We start from the raw sequence: 16,358 nt of genomic DNA, 5'->3' as shown, positions 1-16,358 counted from the left end.
GGCCAGATTTTCTGCATTTACTTTAACCAAAATAAAACAAATAAGCAAGGCACACCTGGGTGGCTCAGTCGGTTAAGCATCCGACCTCGGCTCAGGTCATGATTTCACGGTCATGGGTTCGAGCCCCGCATTGGGCTCTGTGCTGACAGCTTAGAGCCTGGAGCCTGCTTCGGATTCTGTGTCCCCCTCTCTCTCTGCTCCTAACCCACTCATGCTCTGTCTTGCTCTGTCTTTCAAAAATAAATAAATGTGAAAAAAAAAGATAACAAAAATAAAACTTCCAGTAACAGACTGAGTACAGAAGCAGGCATAAAAATCCAGCTGTCTTTTATTCAGCAGACATTAAAGAAAGTTGCAAAAATAAGAAACAATGCTACTCTTCACACTAATTCATTTTTGTTCTGGAAAATATAGTCATTTGCATAAAAATGTATTATTTATGCTAACAGGTAATGGATTTGATAGTAATTTTATTTTACTTATTTTTTAAGTTTATTTATTTTGGGGAGGGGAGGGGCAGAGAGAAAAGGAGAGAGAAGTCTAAGTGCCACACTGCCAGCACAGAGCCCAACATGGGACTCAAACCCACAAAGCATGAGATCGTGACCTGAGCCAAGATCGAGAGTTGGATGCTTAGCCGACTGAGCCCCCTAGGTGTCCCTAATAGTAATTTTAAACGAATTAATGAATATTTTTAAATGCTCTCCACTTTAATTTCCAATGTCTAGTCTCTCCTCTGAAAATCTAACCACCATGGTTCAGCGGAGGCACTGACCAAAGTAGAATTACGATGCAGCCTAGCCGAATAAGGCCCGGAGGGAAGCAAATGCTTCTCTGCCTGTAGGAATAAAACCCCGCAGTGGCACCAGAAGGAATAATAAAACAACTGTTACCCATGAAGAGCAATTTCATAACGGGTAAGCTGGGGGAGACTGACTTCCAAGAGAGAACCATAAACAGTTCAATCCTCCTACTTTTAACAGGAAACGTAAAAGGCCTTATTAGAAAAAGAGATGAACTTCTCTTAAGAGAGCTATGGGGATACATGTGTGTAACTTCACTCTATAATCAGTTACAGGAGAACAAGTAGGAGGGAAACAGGAGGGAAAGGGAAGGTGGGTAACTGGGGGAAAAGAAGTGGAGGGGCCCCATGGTGGGAGGGGGGCGGTCAGAATCCAAAGGGGCGGGACAAGCAGGTGCAGAGGCAGAAAAGGAGTCTGAGAGTCACAGCATCTGCAGGGGCCTTAGAAATAAGCTAGACTTGCGACTTCATTTTAAGTGGAAATAGAGGGGCGCCTGGGTGGCTCAGTTGGTTGAGTGTCGACTTCGGCTCAGGTCATGATCTCACAGTTTGTAAGTTCGAGCCCCACGTTGAGCTCTGTGCTGACAGCTCAGATGGAGGCTGGAGCCTGCTTCAAATTCTGTGTGTCTCTCTCTGCCCCTCCCCTGTTTGTGGCCTCTCTCTCTCTCTCTCTCTCTCTCTCTCTCTCTCTCAAAAATAAATAAACATTTTTTAAAAATTAAGTGGAAACAGAGGCCTGGTGAAGCTAAGTGGTTTGACCAAGTGCAGCACTGGGACGTTAAAGCCAGGTTTTCTGGCTTCTAAGCAGGGAAAATACATAGAAGGATCAATGAAGGGGGGGATGGTTTGGGGAGGGAGGGAGAGGGGAGAGAGGGAGAAGCAGAGGCACGTGTACACATACTCACACACACACACCAGCCAGTGAGTTGTAAGGCAGATGTTAATCTAATTAAACACTGCCTGTCACACCCTGACACTGTTACACACAAGTGAAATTTGGAGGACACTGCACGATGGCCAATACCTCTCAAGTCTGCTATGCCTAGAAATCACCTGGAGATCTCATTAAAATGCAGCTTCTGGGGGCACCAGGGCGGCTCAGTCAATTCAAGCCTCCGACTTCGGCTCAGGTCATGATCTCACCATTTGTGGGTTCGAGCCCCACATCGGGCTCTGTGCTGACAGCTCGGAGCCTGGAGCCTGCTTCGGATCCTCTGTCTCCCTCTCTCTCTGCCCCTCTCCCACTCACACCCTGTCTCTCTCTCTCTCTTAAAAATAAATAAACATTAAAAAAATTTTTTTTAATGCAGCTTCTGATTCTGTATCCGGCCTGGGTTCTGCATTTCCAGCACATCCCTGGGTGGTGCAATTATAACAGGTTCAAGGACATTTATAAGAAGGTTTGAGGCCAGCAGTTCTCAGATGTGGTCCCTAGAATAGCAGCAGCAGCATCACCTCGGAACTTGCTAGAAATGCAAATTCTCAGGCCCTCCCCCAGACCTACTGAATCAAAACTCCAGGGTTGGGGCCCAGCCCTCTGTGTTTTAACAAGCCCTCCAGGTAAACTCTGGTGCACATTAAAATGTAGAGCCACTGTATTTGGCCATAATGCTTCCCATCAGCTTGCTGCCTAGAATGTTCTAAGCGAGTGTGGCAAGAGTATTTATGTTCAAGTCATTACTTTCCATTGGGCTGTCTGAAATTTCTACTAGGAACTATCAACATCCCAATCACTGTTTTCAGACACGCTTAAGATTTGGGAATCTTAAGGGGATCTTAAGATTTGAGATCACAGGGCTCAAACAAGGTATGTCATTAAGGAAGTGCTTCCCAAGTCCTCTTTTGTTGGGCTCACCTTTGTTGGGCTCACTCTGGTTGGTTCAGACTTCCTTCCGAGCGTGGAGCTGAACTAAGAGATATCCCCCCAAATCAGCACCCAGGGATGAAAACCACCCCTCAACCATTTTTCTTAGGATGCAGTCTCTCCCTTAGCTCATTGCTCCTTGCCCACTCTAAGCCCCTAGACATAGTCCTGGATTCATCATGACCTAAATTAATCCCAGGAGCTTTTGATCCGACCCCCTGGATGGGTAGAAATAATAGGGTGGGACCCTTCAGATTCAGGAGTCACTCAGGCTCCAGACTCAGCCATCTCCCTGGTCTTCCCAGCCCCCCTGCAGTCATGAGTTCTGATGCCGAGATGGCCATTTTTGGAGAGGCAGCTCCCTACCTGCGGAAGCCAGAGAAGGAGAGAATCGAGGCACAAAACCGCCCCTTTGATTCTAAGAAAGCCTGCTTTGCAGTAGATGATAAGGAAATGTACGTGAAAGGTATGATCCAGAGCAGGGAAAATGACAAAGTCACGGTCAAGACGCTGGATGACCGGGTAAGTGTTGATCTCAGATGTCCTTGAAAATGTGGGCATTCTCATGTACCTTTGGCGTGGGATATTGGAAATCACGTGCTAGTCCGTAGCAATGTGAAGACAGAACACAACTAACGTTGATCTATTCTGTAGTGAAGTGACATTTGCAAACGCCTTCATTCCTGCTTCTTTCGTTTTTCTGGGACTTGGGCTTTGAGAGTTTTTGTGATGTTTGCTTTGGAGAAAGGAGAAGGTTAGGGTGGCAGAGGTTGGACCATTTAAGGGAAAGATCAATGCTGGTTGCTGCTGGGTGGGCCAGGCAAATGTCATTCCCTAGGCTGCAGAGTGACTTATAGAGAAAACACTAGAGGCAATTCCTAGCTTAATGTAGAGAATTACAGGGCACCATTCAATTCAATATTCACTGGACGCCCACCACGCCTGGCATCCATCACTTTGCAGACAGAAGCAAATCTCACAACCTGCCTTCCCAAAGTTTACCATCTTGTGTAGGAATCAAGATGTGACTGGCAGGTATGAGTCTCAGTTCACAAACTCAGGCATACAAGGCAGATCTTTATTTTATTTGTTGTTTGTTTATTGAACTTAACCTCTGATTTCAGCCTCTTTGCACTGAGCTGGAAATAAATTTTCTTCAGTCATTCTTGGGGGCCCCTCCCATGGTTGTGCCTCATTTTCAGAATCTTACACGGTCACACGCTGAGGATCTCACTGCTTCCCTGAATGATCTGAAAAGAAACAAGTCCCAATGTCTGAAGGTTCAGGATACACAGAATTTTCCATCTCCCCTTATGCTATCTTGGGTATCTTACTCTAGTGCAGAGCAGCGGGGCAAATGAGTCTCCTTTCCTCAAGAGATTTGGCCCGTACCAACAAATCCCCGCCTTTTTGCCTTCTGAGGGGAAACCCACAGAAGGGAAATTAAGTAATAGTCTGAGAAATATACAGTTTGACCACGGACCATGGTGCAAGCCCAAATGCTGTAAATGCAAAGAATGATGGAACCCCGGAAAAGATAGGGAGACAGGAAACAGGTCACAGGGGAGGTGTCGCCTGAGCTGAACTTTGAGGGGTTCTGAACATAATTTCGGTGAAGGTACTCGAGACAAAGGAACCCATGTGAGCAGAGGTATTGAGGTGGAAATGCACAGAAGACACTGGAATACTTCTTTCCAGCCTCTCGACCTTTGCACTCACAGCAAATGGGTCGAACAGAGGCGGCCCGCTGCCCTGGCCTTGGCCATCCCGAGTCCCACTTGGACCCTGAGGGCTAAAGGGCTCTATCGCTGTGCGTACCTGTGGCTCATTCCCCGCACACGGGATGGCATGCTGACAGGGGGCACCAGACCAGAACCGGTTATGCAGTTTGACCGGGATTAGGTTAATCAAGGATAGTTCTTTGTGGATCATCTCTGTTCCCAGAGATGATCCATAAAGCTGTTCATGGTAGTGGGGTGATCACACTGCAGTGTCGCACGACTTCCTCCGCACCAGGTAGAGTGGGGTACAGAGCATTGGCTCTCCTACTCGTCATGTGCTTTTCCTCTCAATCCCCAGACACTCACCCTGAACAGTGACCAGGTGTTCCCCATGAACCCTCCCAAGTTTGACAAGATCGAGGACATGGCCATGATGACGCATCTGCACGAGCCCGCCGTGCTGTACAACCTCAAAGAGCGTTACACAGCCTGGATGATCTACGTGAGTGCCCTTTGGCATCTCCTTATTAAGCCGTCCCCCTCTCCGAGTAAAGCAAGATCCACATGCTGCATTTTCTGGTTTTCTCAGACCTACTCGGGCCTCTTCTGCGTCACCGTCAACCCCTACAAGTGGCTGCCGGTGTACAACCCCGAGGTGGTGGCCGCCTACCGAGGCAAGAAGCGCCAGGAGGCCCCGCCCCACATCTTCTCCATCTCCGACAACGCCTATCAGTTCATGCTGACGGGTGAGTCATTTCTTCAATCCGTATTTCTTACGAATAGTTTTTAGTTCCTTATTCAAGCCCTTTAATTGGACTGCTTCTCAGCTAATTATTCAAGCCCTTCGATCATCTGGATGGGGTGATGAGCAAAGTGACCTTGGGAGACTCCGATGATTGCATGATGATTTTGCAGTATCTTCCATTAGCAGCCATGGTTCGTAGGCCAGTGCTGACGACTGATGCCGCGCTGCACACATGCTTACTGGGGGGGGGGACCAGGAACGCAGAGAGATGCCCTGCCCTTACCTCCACAGAATCCCCCAACATGAGCATGCTTAGAAGGGAGCCTATTAGTGGCAGCTAGAAAGCAAAGTTGGAGAAATGCGCATAGCAAAGTCCCTGCACTGTCTTCCTTCCCAGACTCGGGTTCCTCTGTCTCTTCCCTAAATTTCCAGGAGGGCACAGGATGTAGAGATGTGACAATAGTGTCATCTCTGAGATGACACCCTGTTTTCTGTCACTTTGACCTGCTACTTTCACCTGACTCAATTTGGTGCAGACTCAAGAAGCAGAAGCAAGCCTCTGAGATTTGACGACCCTGAAAGTCGTCTCCTAAACCTCATGTTGTCCAGACCTCAGCCCTTCCTCTCTCACACTCAGTCCTAGACATTACTGTACATTTCATATTTGTCTGCAAATCAACTAAAGTTACATCAATTTGAAAAGGAAGATCGATAGCACTATTTTTTTTTTGTTTGAGGAGGGTTTAATATTTTTTTAATGTTTATTCATCTTTGAGAGAGAGAGAGAGAGGCAGAGCATGAGCAGGAGAGGGGCAGAGAGAGAGGGAGACCCAGAATCTGAAGCAGGCTCCAGGCTCCGAGCTGTCAGCACAGAGCCTGATGTGGGGCTCGAACCCACAAACCATGAGATCATAACCTGAGTCGAAGTCAGATGCTTAACTGACTGAGCCCCCAGGTGCCCTGTGGAGGGGGGGTGGTTTTAAAGCTTATTTACTTATTTTAAGAGAGAGAGAGAGAGAAAGAGAGAGAGAGGCATGCACATGAGTTGGGGAGGGTCAGAGAGAGAGAGAGAATCTTACGCAGATTCCACACTCAGAGTGGAGCCCAACGTGGGGCTTGATCCCACAAACCATGAGATCATGACCTGAGATGAAATCAAGAGTCGGATGTTTAACTGATGGAGCCACCCAAGCGCCCCCAATACCATTATTTGTATGAGTTTCTAGAGCTGCTGTGGCAAAATCCCATAAAGCAGGTGGCTTACACAACAGAAATTATTGTCTCAAAGTCAGGAGGTGGAAAGTCCAAGACTGGGGTATCAGCGTGGTTGGGTCCTTCCAAGGGCGGAGAGGCAGAATCTGTCCCCTGCCCCTCTTGCAGTTTCTGGGGGTTTCCTGGCTGTCTGTGGGGTTCCTTGGCTTGTAAAAACATCACTCTGCTTATACATTTGCCTTTACATGGTGTTCTCCCTGAGTGGATCTATCTCCAAACCTCTCCTTTTAAAAAGGACCGAAATCATATTGGATTTGGGCCCCACCCACCCCGGGGCGACCTTATCTTCACCAATAGCACCTGCAAAGACCCTGTTTCCAAACAAGGTCACATTCTGAGGTCCTGGGGGTAAGGATCTCAACACATGAATTTGTGGGGGACACCACTCAACTCATAAGCGACTGTAAATGGAAAACCACGGTCACTTTCCACGAGTACAGAGTAAAAGAAAATCTCAATGACAACCAATCAGTGCCCATAGATTCTAATTAGAAGCCGTGCCTTCCTACAAGCCCTGAGTCTGAGACTTGTTCTTTGTTGAGAAATGGCTGGCAAGGAGTTAAAGACCCATGAACAAGAAAAACTTTCACACTGTGGGATTCACTGTTCACTCGCCACGCTGTCCGTGGTGCACATCCCACATTTGGGGAACCTGCACCAATGGTCTCGAGGAAGATTAGACACGCCCCAGCCTCACACTGCTAGTTCAGGTCAGCGCCACACGGACCCCGACCACACCCGATGTTGCCCTGTTTTTTGTTTTTTGTTTTTTATTCCGTGTGTTTGCTGTTTCTTTATTCCGTCTTCTTCCCTCTGCATTTCCAGATCGAGACAATCAGTCCATCCTCATCACGTGAGTAACCTCTGTTTGCACCATGAGGACACGGAAGCCGGCGCTGCCCCTTCCACCCTTTTATCTCCCTTACTTTTAAATCGGCAGCGGAGAATCCGGCGCGGGGAAGACGGTGAACACCAAGCGTGTCATCCAGTACTTTGCAACAATTGCGGTCACTGGGGACAAAAAGAAGGAGCAGCAGCCAGGCAAGATGCAGGTAAGCAGCTCCCTCCATCGGGAGGTTTGCGGGCATAAGTCCAACTTAAAGAGTGGGTGAGCACCAAGTGTAGGCAGGGCACCTCGTCGTGTCCTAAGGGTGTTTGCGGGGCAGGGCGGGAGGTGGTGGCACCAGCTCCATCAGGAAAAGCCAGGGACAGGTGAGCAACTCACTACGCACTCCCCTCCAGGAGGGATGCTTCAGGCCAGGGGCTCTCAAAAAACAGGTGAGCGCACGTAAGAATCACGAGGAGGCCTTGTGAACGACCAGTCGCTAAGCCCCTGGCCCAAAATTTCTGACCGAAATGCCAATCTCACATTCACAAGGCTGACACTTTGCATTTTCATCATGTTCCCTCTGTTCACGCAACTGGTCCAAGGATCACACTTTGAGAACCAGCTGGGCGGGACAGGAGTTTGAAAACTGCCCTGGAGACAGAAGGATAAGCAGTCGTGGTGGGGGGGTGAGGGTAAAAGTTCTACCTTCTTAAAAAAATTTTTTTAATGTTTATTTCTGAGACAGAGAGAGACAGAGCATGAGTGGGGGAGGGGCAGAGAGAGAGGGAGACACAGAATCCGAAGCAGGCTCCAGGCTCCGAGTTGCCAGCACAGAGCCCGACATCTTCTTTAAGCGGACTTCTGAGCAATAGTTCTCATGACATATTTTTTGCTACTTAAAATTTTTTTGAGAACCACTATTTCTATAAGTGATCTCTTGGGTCACTTTAATTGCTCAATTCTATTTATACTTCTGAATCCAAATCTATTAGTTGGGTCCCGATGCATGCAGTAACGGGTGTATGTATTCTAAAAATCCATGTTTTATAATGAAGTGTTATCAGAGAAGAAAGGCAGCCTGAAAAATCAAAATGAAGCCTGGAATTTGGTGTGGCCAGAGTCACGTCAATGCTATACTAATCAGACCATCTCCTGGATGGGACCTTGAAGCCTCCTTGGGAGGTGGGGGGGTGAGGCCGTGGGTTCCTTCTCACATCTGCACTGGCCACCAGGCTAGACTGGTCAGCATCTCTCCTTGGACCCTGCCCAGAGCATACACACATTCGAGTCACCAGGGGGCTCCTTCAGGGGACAGTCCAAAGTCCTCCCTTTGTCTCTTCTTGTTTATTATTAGGGGACCCTGGAAGATCAAATCATCCAGGCCAATCCCCTGCTGGAGGCCTTTGGAAACGCCAAGACTGTGAGGAATGACAACTCCTCAAGATTTGTAAGACCCAGTCCAATTTTCCACACCCCCCCACCCCCACCCCAGAACCAAACCCTCTCCTCAAATGCTGGATATTAAAAAATGCCACATAAACCAGAATATAGCCAGCCCTATTCTACCCTCACATGATTCAGATCTATCTGCCCTGCTGGGATATTCTGATACACTGAAGAATGTGTTGGCTCATTCTTGGCAGAGGGAGAATTATCTGTCCCTTCCTAACTAGACAGCGACATCTCAGAGCATCCTGAAGTTATGGTGATTCAGGTTCCACAAGTAGAGAGCAATTCTTTTATGCTAAAATTGGTGTCTTGAGGCAGAAACTTTTGGGGGGGGGGGGGTGCAGAGGGAGAGAGAAAATCTTAAGCAGGCTATAGGCTCAGCACAGAGCCTGATGAGGGGCTCGATCCCACGAACTGTGAGATCATGACCTGAGCCGATACCAAGAGTCAGATGCTTCACCTACTGAGCCACCCAGACGTCCCTTGGGGTAGCACATTTTAAAATGCTGAAGTCCATTGAGCAATCTCATTGGCTTATTAGCCACACAAACCTTAGTGTGCATTAAGTGAGCAGCTTTAATTCCTCCAAGTCAGAGGCAGGGAAAAGGGAAGTCCTGGGAAAAGGAAAAGTCCTGTGAAGGCAGGAGAGCCCAAAACCTGGGAATAAGTTGATGTTGAAAATACTGAAGGATATGTTCCATCCCTAATGTCTCACTTAAGTTTAGCTCAGCCAAAGAGGCATTGACTTCCTCCATCAGCAAATAAACAACCAGTCCTCTACCCAATCTCACTGTACCAGGAGGTGAGCAAATACCACGAGGTGAAGCCCTCATTTATGCCTGTAGTTGCAAAAGTACATCAGGACTTCACACATCTCAGGAGGTGGATAATCTCAAGCTTGTGTTTCATCATTATTTCTCAAAGATAAAGTCGTCACCGATGAAAGAGTAGATGTAGCCATCAAGGACTGTGACAATGAGCCCTGACCTTTCTTTCTTTCTTTCCCTCGGTCCTCTGTGCATTGCTCATTTGCACATCTGTCCTCCCTGTGCACAACTAAAATCTCTTGCTCGTAGGGGATCTGGGTGCATGTTACACAGCAGAGACATGGTACATACATTGGCATCAAGTCAGTTATTGAGCTAACCTGGTGCCATGAGGAAGACGATGCCTTTAGACACCCTCTATAGTGCTTAGGCCTCTCCTCTTGGCCCAGACCCAGAAGTCACGATCACCCTGGTTATTCTGTCTACCTTCCGCCCACCCACCAAACATCTGCAGGCTAAAACTTCCATCATTTCCCACTGAGCAGCTAACAATACCGAAGACCAACACTTACAGTTCACTCATACCTCCACTGGCCCTACACCAACTCTCCTCAAGTTTCATTCAGAAAATACACCAGGGCATCTGGGTGGCTCAGTCATTCAACTGATTCTTGGTATTGGCTCAGGTCACAATCTCACGGTTCATGGGATAGAGCCTCCTTTTGGGCTCTGCACTGAGAGTGTGGAGCCTGCTTGGGATTCTCTCTCTCCCTATCCCTCTCAAAATAAATAAATAAGCTCAAAATAAAAAAAGAAAATATTGAGAATATTACTGAATAACGACCACATTCCTGACTATGGGTGAATAAGCAAGGCAACATTTTTGCCCTCAAATTTGCTCACAGTTTGGTAGAGACCAATCACTCGTAAAATTTCACCCCTCGCCTCCCCTCCAAAGGGGAGAACTCAGACTCTGAATGTGTATTTGGGGAGCCAGAGAGCCTGGCCTGAGCCTGGGAGGTAGGGTTGCCTGTAGTAAGCAGTAAGGGAAACCAAAGGAAGAAATCTCAGAAGGAAAAAAGGAGGTCAGCAAGACAATCCAATGAGACCCATCAAAGTTGTCATGAAGTGTTTGGGAATCCGGGTACCAGAGAGCAGGTTAAAAACCAAGGGGACAGTCTAGCGTGAGGTGGTCTCAAGGAAGTTGGTGAGGGAGGCTGTGGGCGTCCCCAGAGCTGGAGGAACAGGACCAGATGCTTTGGGTAGAACTATCTGAGTCTTGATGGACCCAGAATGGGGACACCGGATGCCAGGCAGACAGAGAAGAGTCAAGTCCTCTGCATCTGGCATCACTTTCTCCGTGACCCTACATTTCCCACCCATGGCTGGTAGTCCCTAGCAAAAGCCAGCCACGCTACCATATACATGAAATAATGGTGATGTTTGTCTACCTGCCATTGGACAGGGGAAATTCATTCGGATTCATTTTGGAGCCACGGGAAAGCTGGCATCTGCAGACATCGAAACCTGTGAGTCAGGGCACCCCACTGGGCACCATGGGATTTGACCACAGAAGCATCTCCCAGGGACCTCAAATCACATTATTTCCTGTTCCCTTAGATCTCTTAGAAAAATCCAGAGTGACATTTCAGCTGTCCAGTGAGAGAAGCTATCACATTTTTTACCAAATCATGTCAAACAAGAAGCCAGAACTAATCGGTAAGGTCTTAGGGGTTATTGCTCTCATCTTCCAAATGCGTCACGTGGGAAAAACACCCCGCATACAAGGTGCGCGAGGCGCTGACGGGACCTCCTTCGTGTTTCACAGACTTGCTCCTCATTTCAACCAATCCCTTTGACTTCCCCTTTGTGAGCCAAGGAGAGGTCACCGTGGCCAGCATCGATGACAGTAAAGAGCTACTGGCGACTGATGTAAGCATCTTTTCTCCTTCCTCCTTTCTTTCTGTGTGGAATCACTGAGCTTGTGAACGGAGAGGCATCCTAGCGATCTAATGAGAAACGGGGCCCCAGAGATGCTAGATGATCAGACCCAAGATCTCAGAGATGGAGATGTCAAGACAATTCGTCCAGATTGCACCCCTCCCCAGCACCCAGCACCACTTCAGCAGATCCCGTGGGGGATCCAGAACGTTCTCCCAAACAGGACTTCCCGTTCCCTTCTCCAGCACTTTAGATGTTCGCACGTATAAGGTTTTGAAAGGTTTTGTTGGAACTTCTCAGGTTACAAAACCATCTGCACGGTTCTTTAAGAAAAAATTTAAAAAAAATTTTTTTAATGTTTATTTATTTCTGAGACAGAGAGAGACAGAGCGTGAGTGGGAGAGGGGCAGATACAGAATTGGAGGCAGGCTCCAGGCTCCGAGCTGTCAGCACAGAGCCGGACGCGGGGCTCGAACTCGAGAGATCATGACCCAAGCCTAAGTCAGACGCTTAACTGACTGAGCCACCCAAGCGCCCCAAGAAAAATTTTAAGACACAGCCAAGTATGAAGCAGGAAAGATAACCCACTCTGTAGCAGACGCTCCACTCCTCAGGCTACCTGCCCACTCAGGCTCACCTTCAGCTCCCACATCCTTAGCGCACCCATCAGCCCCCACCCCCCAGCCGTTAGCTTTGGGAAGCATTTCTAAGGTTAATAACTAGAATAATAACAACGAAGTGCATTGAGCACTTACATGAGCTAGGAACTAAGATAAGGGCTTTTGTCCATGTTATCTTGTTTAAGCCCCCCCCCCAAACCTGTGATAGAGGTAACGACTATGACTTCTGATTCACAAAGATGGAAGCGGAGTCTTAGAAAAAAAAACCACACAATTTGCTCAAAGACAGAGTTTGTAAATTTGAAGCCAGATCTGCCCTACCCCAGGACTTCCTTTTTTTTTCTTTTTTTTTTTTTTTAATTAATTGCATTTTTAACGGACAGACCTCATCTCTGGGCAATTCATCTCCACTGCTGTTGGCTCTGCCCTCACAGGACCCATAAGAGCTGGTGGAAAGGGGTCTTGTCCAACAGGCTAGGGGCACTGTCCAGTGTCAGCTCCTTGGCTTTCATTTTGTGACATTTCCAGGTGACGCTAATTGTTTTAAGACAAGAGAATACGGGGCGCCTGGGTGGCTCAGTCGGTTAAGTGTCCAACTTCAGCTCAGGTCATGATCTTGTGGTTCATGAGTTCGAGCCCCATGTCGGGCTCTGTGCTGATAGCTTGGAGCCTGGAGCCTGCTTCTGATTCTGTGTCTCCCTCTCTCTCTGCTCCTCCCCTGTTCTCTCTCTCTCTCTCTCTCTCTCTCTCTCAAAAATAAATAAACATTAAAAAAAAAGACAAGAAGAGAATGTTCTTGGGCAAATAAACTTTAGTTAACTCAAACCTAACTATATATATTTTTACCAATTTTCCCCAGCCCTTACCAACTGATGAAGATGGAAAGATTGGGTTAATGACCTGGGCAAAGTCTCCCCAGCCCCCAAGAAAGAGCCTCTTAGATAATTTTTAAATTTTTTGTGTGTGATTGTTATTTATTTTTGAGGGGGAGGGAGGGGAAGAGAGAAAAGACTCTGAGGCAGGCTCCAGCCTCTGAGCCGTCAGCACAGAGCCCAACGCAGGGCTCGAATTCATGAACCGCGATATCATGACCCCAACTGAAGTCAGATGTTCAACCGACTGAGCCACCCAGGCGCCCCTTAGGTAATTCTTAAAGTCACCAAAGATGTCTCAGGTCCTCACCATAGGTCCCCAGCTGTCAGGGGCCGACACTGTTCATCCCTCTCATGGAGCTTTTCCTGGGTGATGGTTTACGGCCGAGCAGAAGGGGATTTCTCCCTTCCAGGGACTGCGTTCTCCAGGAGGGTCCCCAGACAGTAATGCTTTCACCTGGCTCCTTTCAAAGTTTAACGAAAGGTTTTCTCTCTTAACCTACAATGACCCCTTCCTAGGACACAGATATGCATCTGATGGGGTGGGATATGGAGTCAAGGAGGCCGCCACGGCCTCTCATCCTGCAGGTCGGCTCCTGGCATGGACTCTCCCTCTCCAAAAGGGGGCACGACCCCAAGAGTGCCATCCTGCTGACACTGACCAACCTGCTCACCAGCATGTCCATACATGTCAAATCCACCAGTGGGGATTGCTTAGGCTCAGGCTGCAAGGCCTGCTGCATAGTCAACACATACACCCCAGAGAAGGAGTCGCTAATTTAAGTCTTTGTGGTAGATGACGGGCCAAGGGCTGTCAGACCAAATCAGCAACCGCTGTAGGCTCTGAAGTGACCCAAGCACTTGCTCCGGCCCCAGTTTTATCCCATCCTGCCTGTGTGACTTGGGGCAGGTCACTTATCCTTTTAGAACCTCAGGTCTCACCTGTAACTTTGGAAACATCTGCACACCTAGAAGGTTCTCATAGCGACTTAACGGGGCGATATATGGGTGTGCCTAGCACAGGTAGGCTCTGCAAAAGTTTTCCCCTTCCTTATTTGAAAAATGGTGGCATTCTCTTCCATGACCGTCCCTTGAGGCTCTAGTCGCCTGGGGTGCCACATTGTCTCAATTCTGAGCAACACCAGAATTCCCGGCTTACAATGCCAGGCTTTCAAGCTGTTGGACACTTCCTCAGACACTCTCCATGACACTTCCTTCTCCTGCTATCACACAATGGTTCCCAACGGCCTCCTCCAGAAAACAGCCCCAAATCTATGTATAAAGGATTCAAATCAGTTCTTACAGACGATTCACATTTTCTTCCATAATCTCCCCCTCCCACATAAACACGTTAGAGAAATGGATTTTAAATCAAATATATATATACGTATATATATATATATATTTTTTTTTTTTTTTTGAGGGAGAGAGAGAGAGAGAGAGAGAGAGAGAAAACGAGCAGGGGAGGGGCAGAGAGAGAGGGAGACAGAATCCCAAGCAGGCCCCACACTGTCAGCACAGAGCACGACGGCTGGGCTCAAACTCACAAACCATGAGATCATGACCTGAGCTGAAATCAAGAGTCAGACGCTTAACCGACAGAGCCATCCAGGCGCCACAAAGAAATGGCTTTTAACCCCTATCTTAACACATCCCACCTGTCAACCACTCCTTTGGGCAAACGCCATCTCCCGGGCTGTACAGAAAGGGTGAGGTCTTCACCAGGGAAAACAGAGTCTCTGTGACAACTGTCCTTTTTCTAACTCCCAGAACGCCATTGACATTCTGGGCTTTAGCTCAGAGGAGAAAGTCGGGATCTACAAGCTGACGGGTGCCGTAATGCACTACGGGAACATGAAGTTCAAGCAGAAGCAGCGAGAGGAGCAGGCAGAGCCTGACGGCACCGAAGGTAACCACGTCCGGGCATTCTCGTGAATGAATAATCACTGTCCACACCACTACTGCTCACTATCACAGCTCACCTGTTATTTTGGGGTAGACATTTCTAAGAGGATATGGTTCCATGAACTTCACTTTCTCTCTGTGCACGCCGTGATTAGTGTCCAGAATACTGTCCTTAAGCACCTAAGCCTAAGACCAGGTGAGGAGTTCTCCTCCTCTCGTTGCCTTTGGTTCTGACATCTGTTGAAGTTGAACCCCGAACCATGGACTAGTGTATGCATCTCCGTGCGCCCCATGGCTCTCACCTGGATGATCTCCAGTCCCCCTCCTGGAAACAGAGCAGAGGGCAGTGGGAGGGGCTCACAGCAGCAGGACCCACCCCCCATACCCCCTGTTCTTCCCCTCATCTCTCTCCCGCCGTGTCTTCCAAGCTCTGTTAAGTAAAAGACTGGCTCATCTCCAATAATCCTACCTGTTGTAACATCCCCACACTCTGGGAAGCACTGTGTCTCGAATCCCAGATGATACAGGGGTGCAGTAGCCTTGAAAGAAAGACCAGGAAAATATACGTGACTTTACCACTGCCCATAAAGCCTCGCCTGATTAGGCTAGGGTTGCCCAGGATAATCTCTTTTCCTTAGTGACCTCTTCACAGGAGTGACAGGTCATATCACATTCACTGGTTCTACCCCCACACAAGTGGAGGGGATTATGCAGGCAATATATACCAGGGGCACCAATCCTGGAGGCCATCCTGCCTCTGGCAATGGTGCCAGATAAACAGTGGGAGAGAGGCTGTGTTCAGAACAGGAAGCACTTCTGATTGGGAGTAATCGAGGAGGGCTTCCTGGGGGAGGAGGGCACTGATGCAGAGTTTGAAGGGTGGGTAGATCCTGAAAGGTATGGTTGAAAGGAAAGACAGTCTGGGCAGAGGAAACATGATGATCAAGGGGGCAGGAGAAGGAATGTGATGGAAATAAACAGCAGAGTGGTCCACATTGGCTGCAGAAGAGGATGTGTGCAAGTGTAAGACATGGGAATTAAAGAGTAGTTATTTTGGCCTCAGTTTGAAAAGGCCTTGAATGACGAGCTAAACAGCTTAGAATGGATGTGATAGGCACCAGAAACCACGGACGCTCCACATAGGAGGCGAGATTCGTGTGAGTTAATCTGTGACCAGTCAAGGTTGCCAAGAGCGTGGGGGTTTGAAAAGAAAATGTACCAGGCTCCTCGGCAAAGGGTGGATCTCGTATTATAAATATCACGGTGGGGGCCCAGGCCCCCTTCCAGCCCTGGCAGCCATGTGCTCAGTGCTTAGGAGCAGAAAGAGCCCGAACAGGGGAAAGTGATCCAGGCCTGAGGTCCTCTGATGAGGATGCCAATCCAAGTAAACGTTTGCTGAGGGCTCACCATGCACCAGGCCTACTTCCCAACAACCGAACCGATGGGAAACCACCAAGAATCACCCTACCCCCAGTTTTAAAAAAATAAATAAATAAATAAACAAAAACAAAACCATGAGTACGAGGAAGCAAAACCAAAATGTGAACATCAGGCTGAGTCGAGAGCCCAAG

General features: G+C 48.2%; 1 protein-coding gene across 1 annotated transcript in view; it reads left to right on the top strand.

Annotated features, from left to right (window-relative positions):
• The first annotated feature begins 2,971 nt into the window (after nt 1–2,971).
• The window catches only part of MYH13 (myosin heavy chain 13), a 52,515-nt gene continuing 39,128 nt past the window's right edge, over nt 2,972–16,358 (top strand). The window contains exons 1-10 of the mRNA XM_045487393.1: nt 2,972–3,188; nt 4,746–4,889; nt 4,977–5,133; nt 7,230–7,257; nt 7,345–7,456; nt 8,588–8,680; nt 10,915–10,978; nt 11,070–11,168; nt 11,278–11,381; nt 14,653–14,791. Coding sequence (XP_045343349.1) covers nt 2,985–3,188; nt 4,746–4,889; nt 4,977–5,133; nt 7,230–7,257; nt 7,345–7,456; nt 8,588–8,680; nt 10,915–10,978; nt 11,070–11,168; nt 11,278–11,381; nt 14,653–14,791 — 1,144 coding nt within the window. The 5' untranslated portion in view covers nt 2,972–2,984. The remainder of the gene's footprint in view (nt 3,189–4,745; nt 4,890–4,976; nt 5,134–7,229; nt 7,258–7,344; nt 7,457–8,587; nt 8,681–10,914; nt 10,979–11,069; nt 11,169–11,277; nt 11,382–14,652; nt 14,792–16,358) is intronic.

Source organism: Leopardus geoffroyi, chromosome E1 (genome assembly GCF_018350155.1).
Source record: "Leopardus geoffroyi isolate Oge1 chromosome E1, O.geoffroyi_Oge1_pat1.0, whole genome shotgun sequence".
Lineage (NCBI taxonomy): Eukaryota > Metazoa > Chordata > Mammalia > Carnivora > Felidae > Leopardus > Leopardus geoffroyi.
Note: the sequence above shows the minus strand (reverse complement) of the source record. Positions and strands in the feature narration are given on the sequence as shown.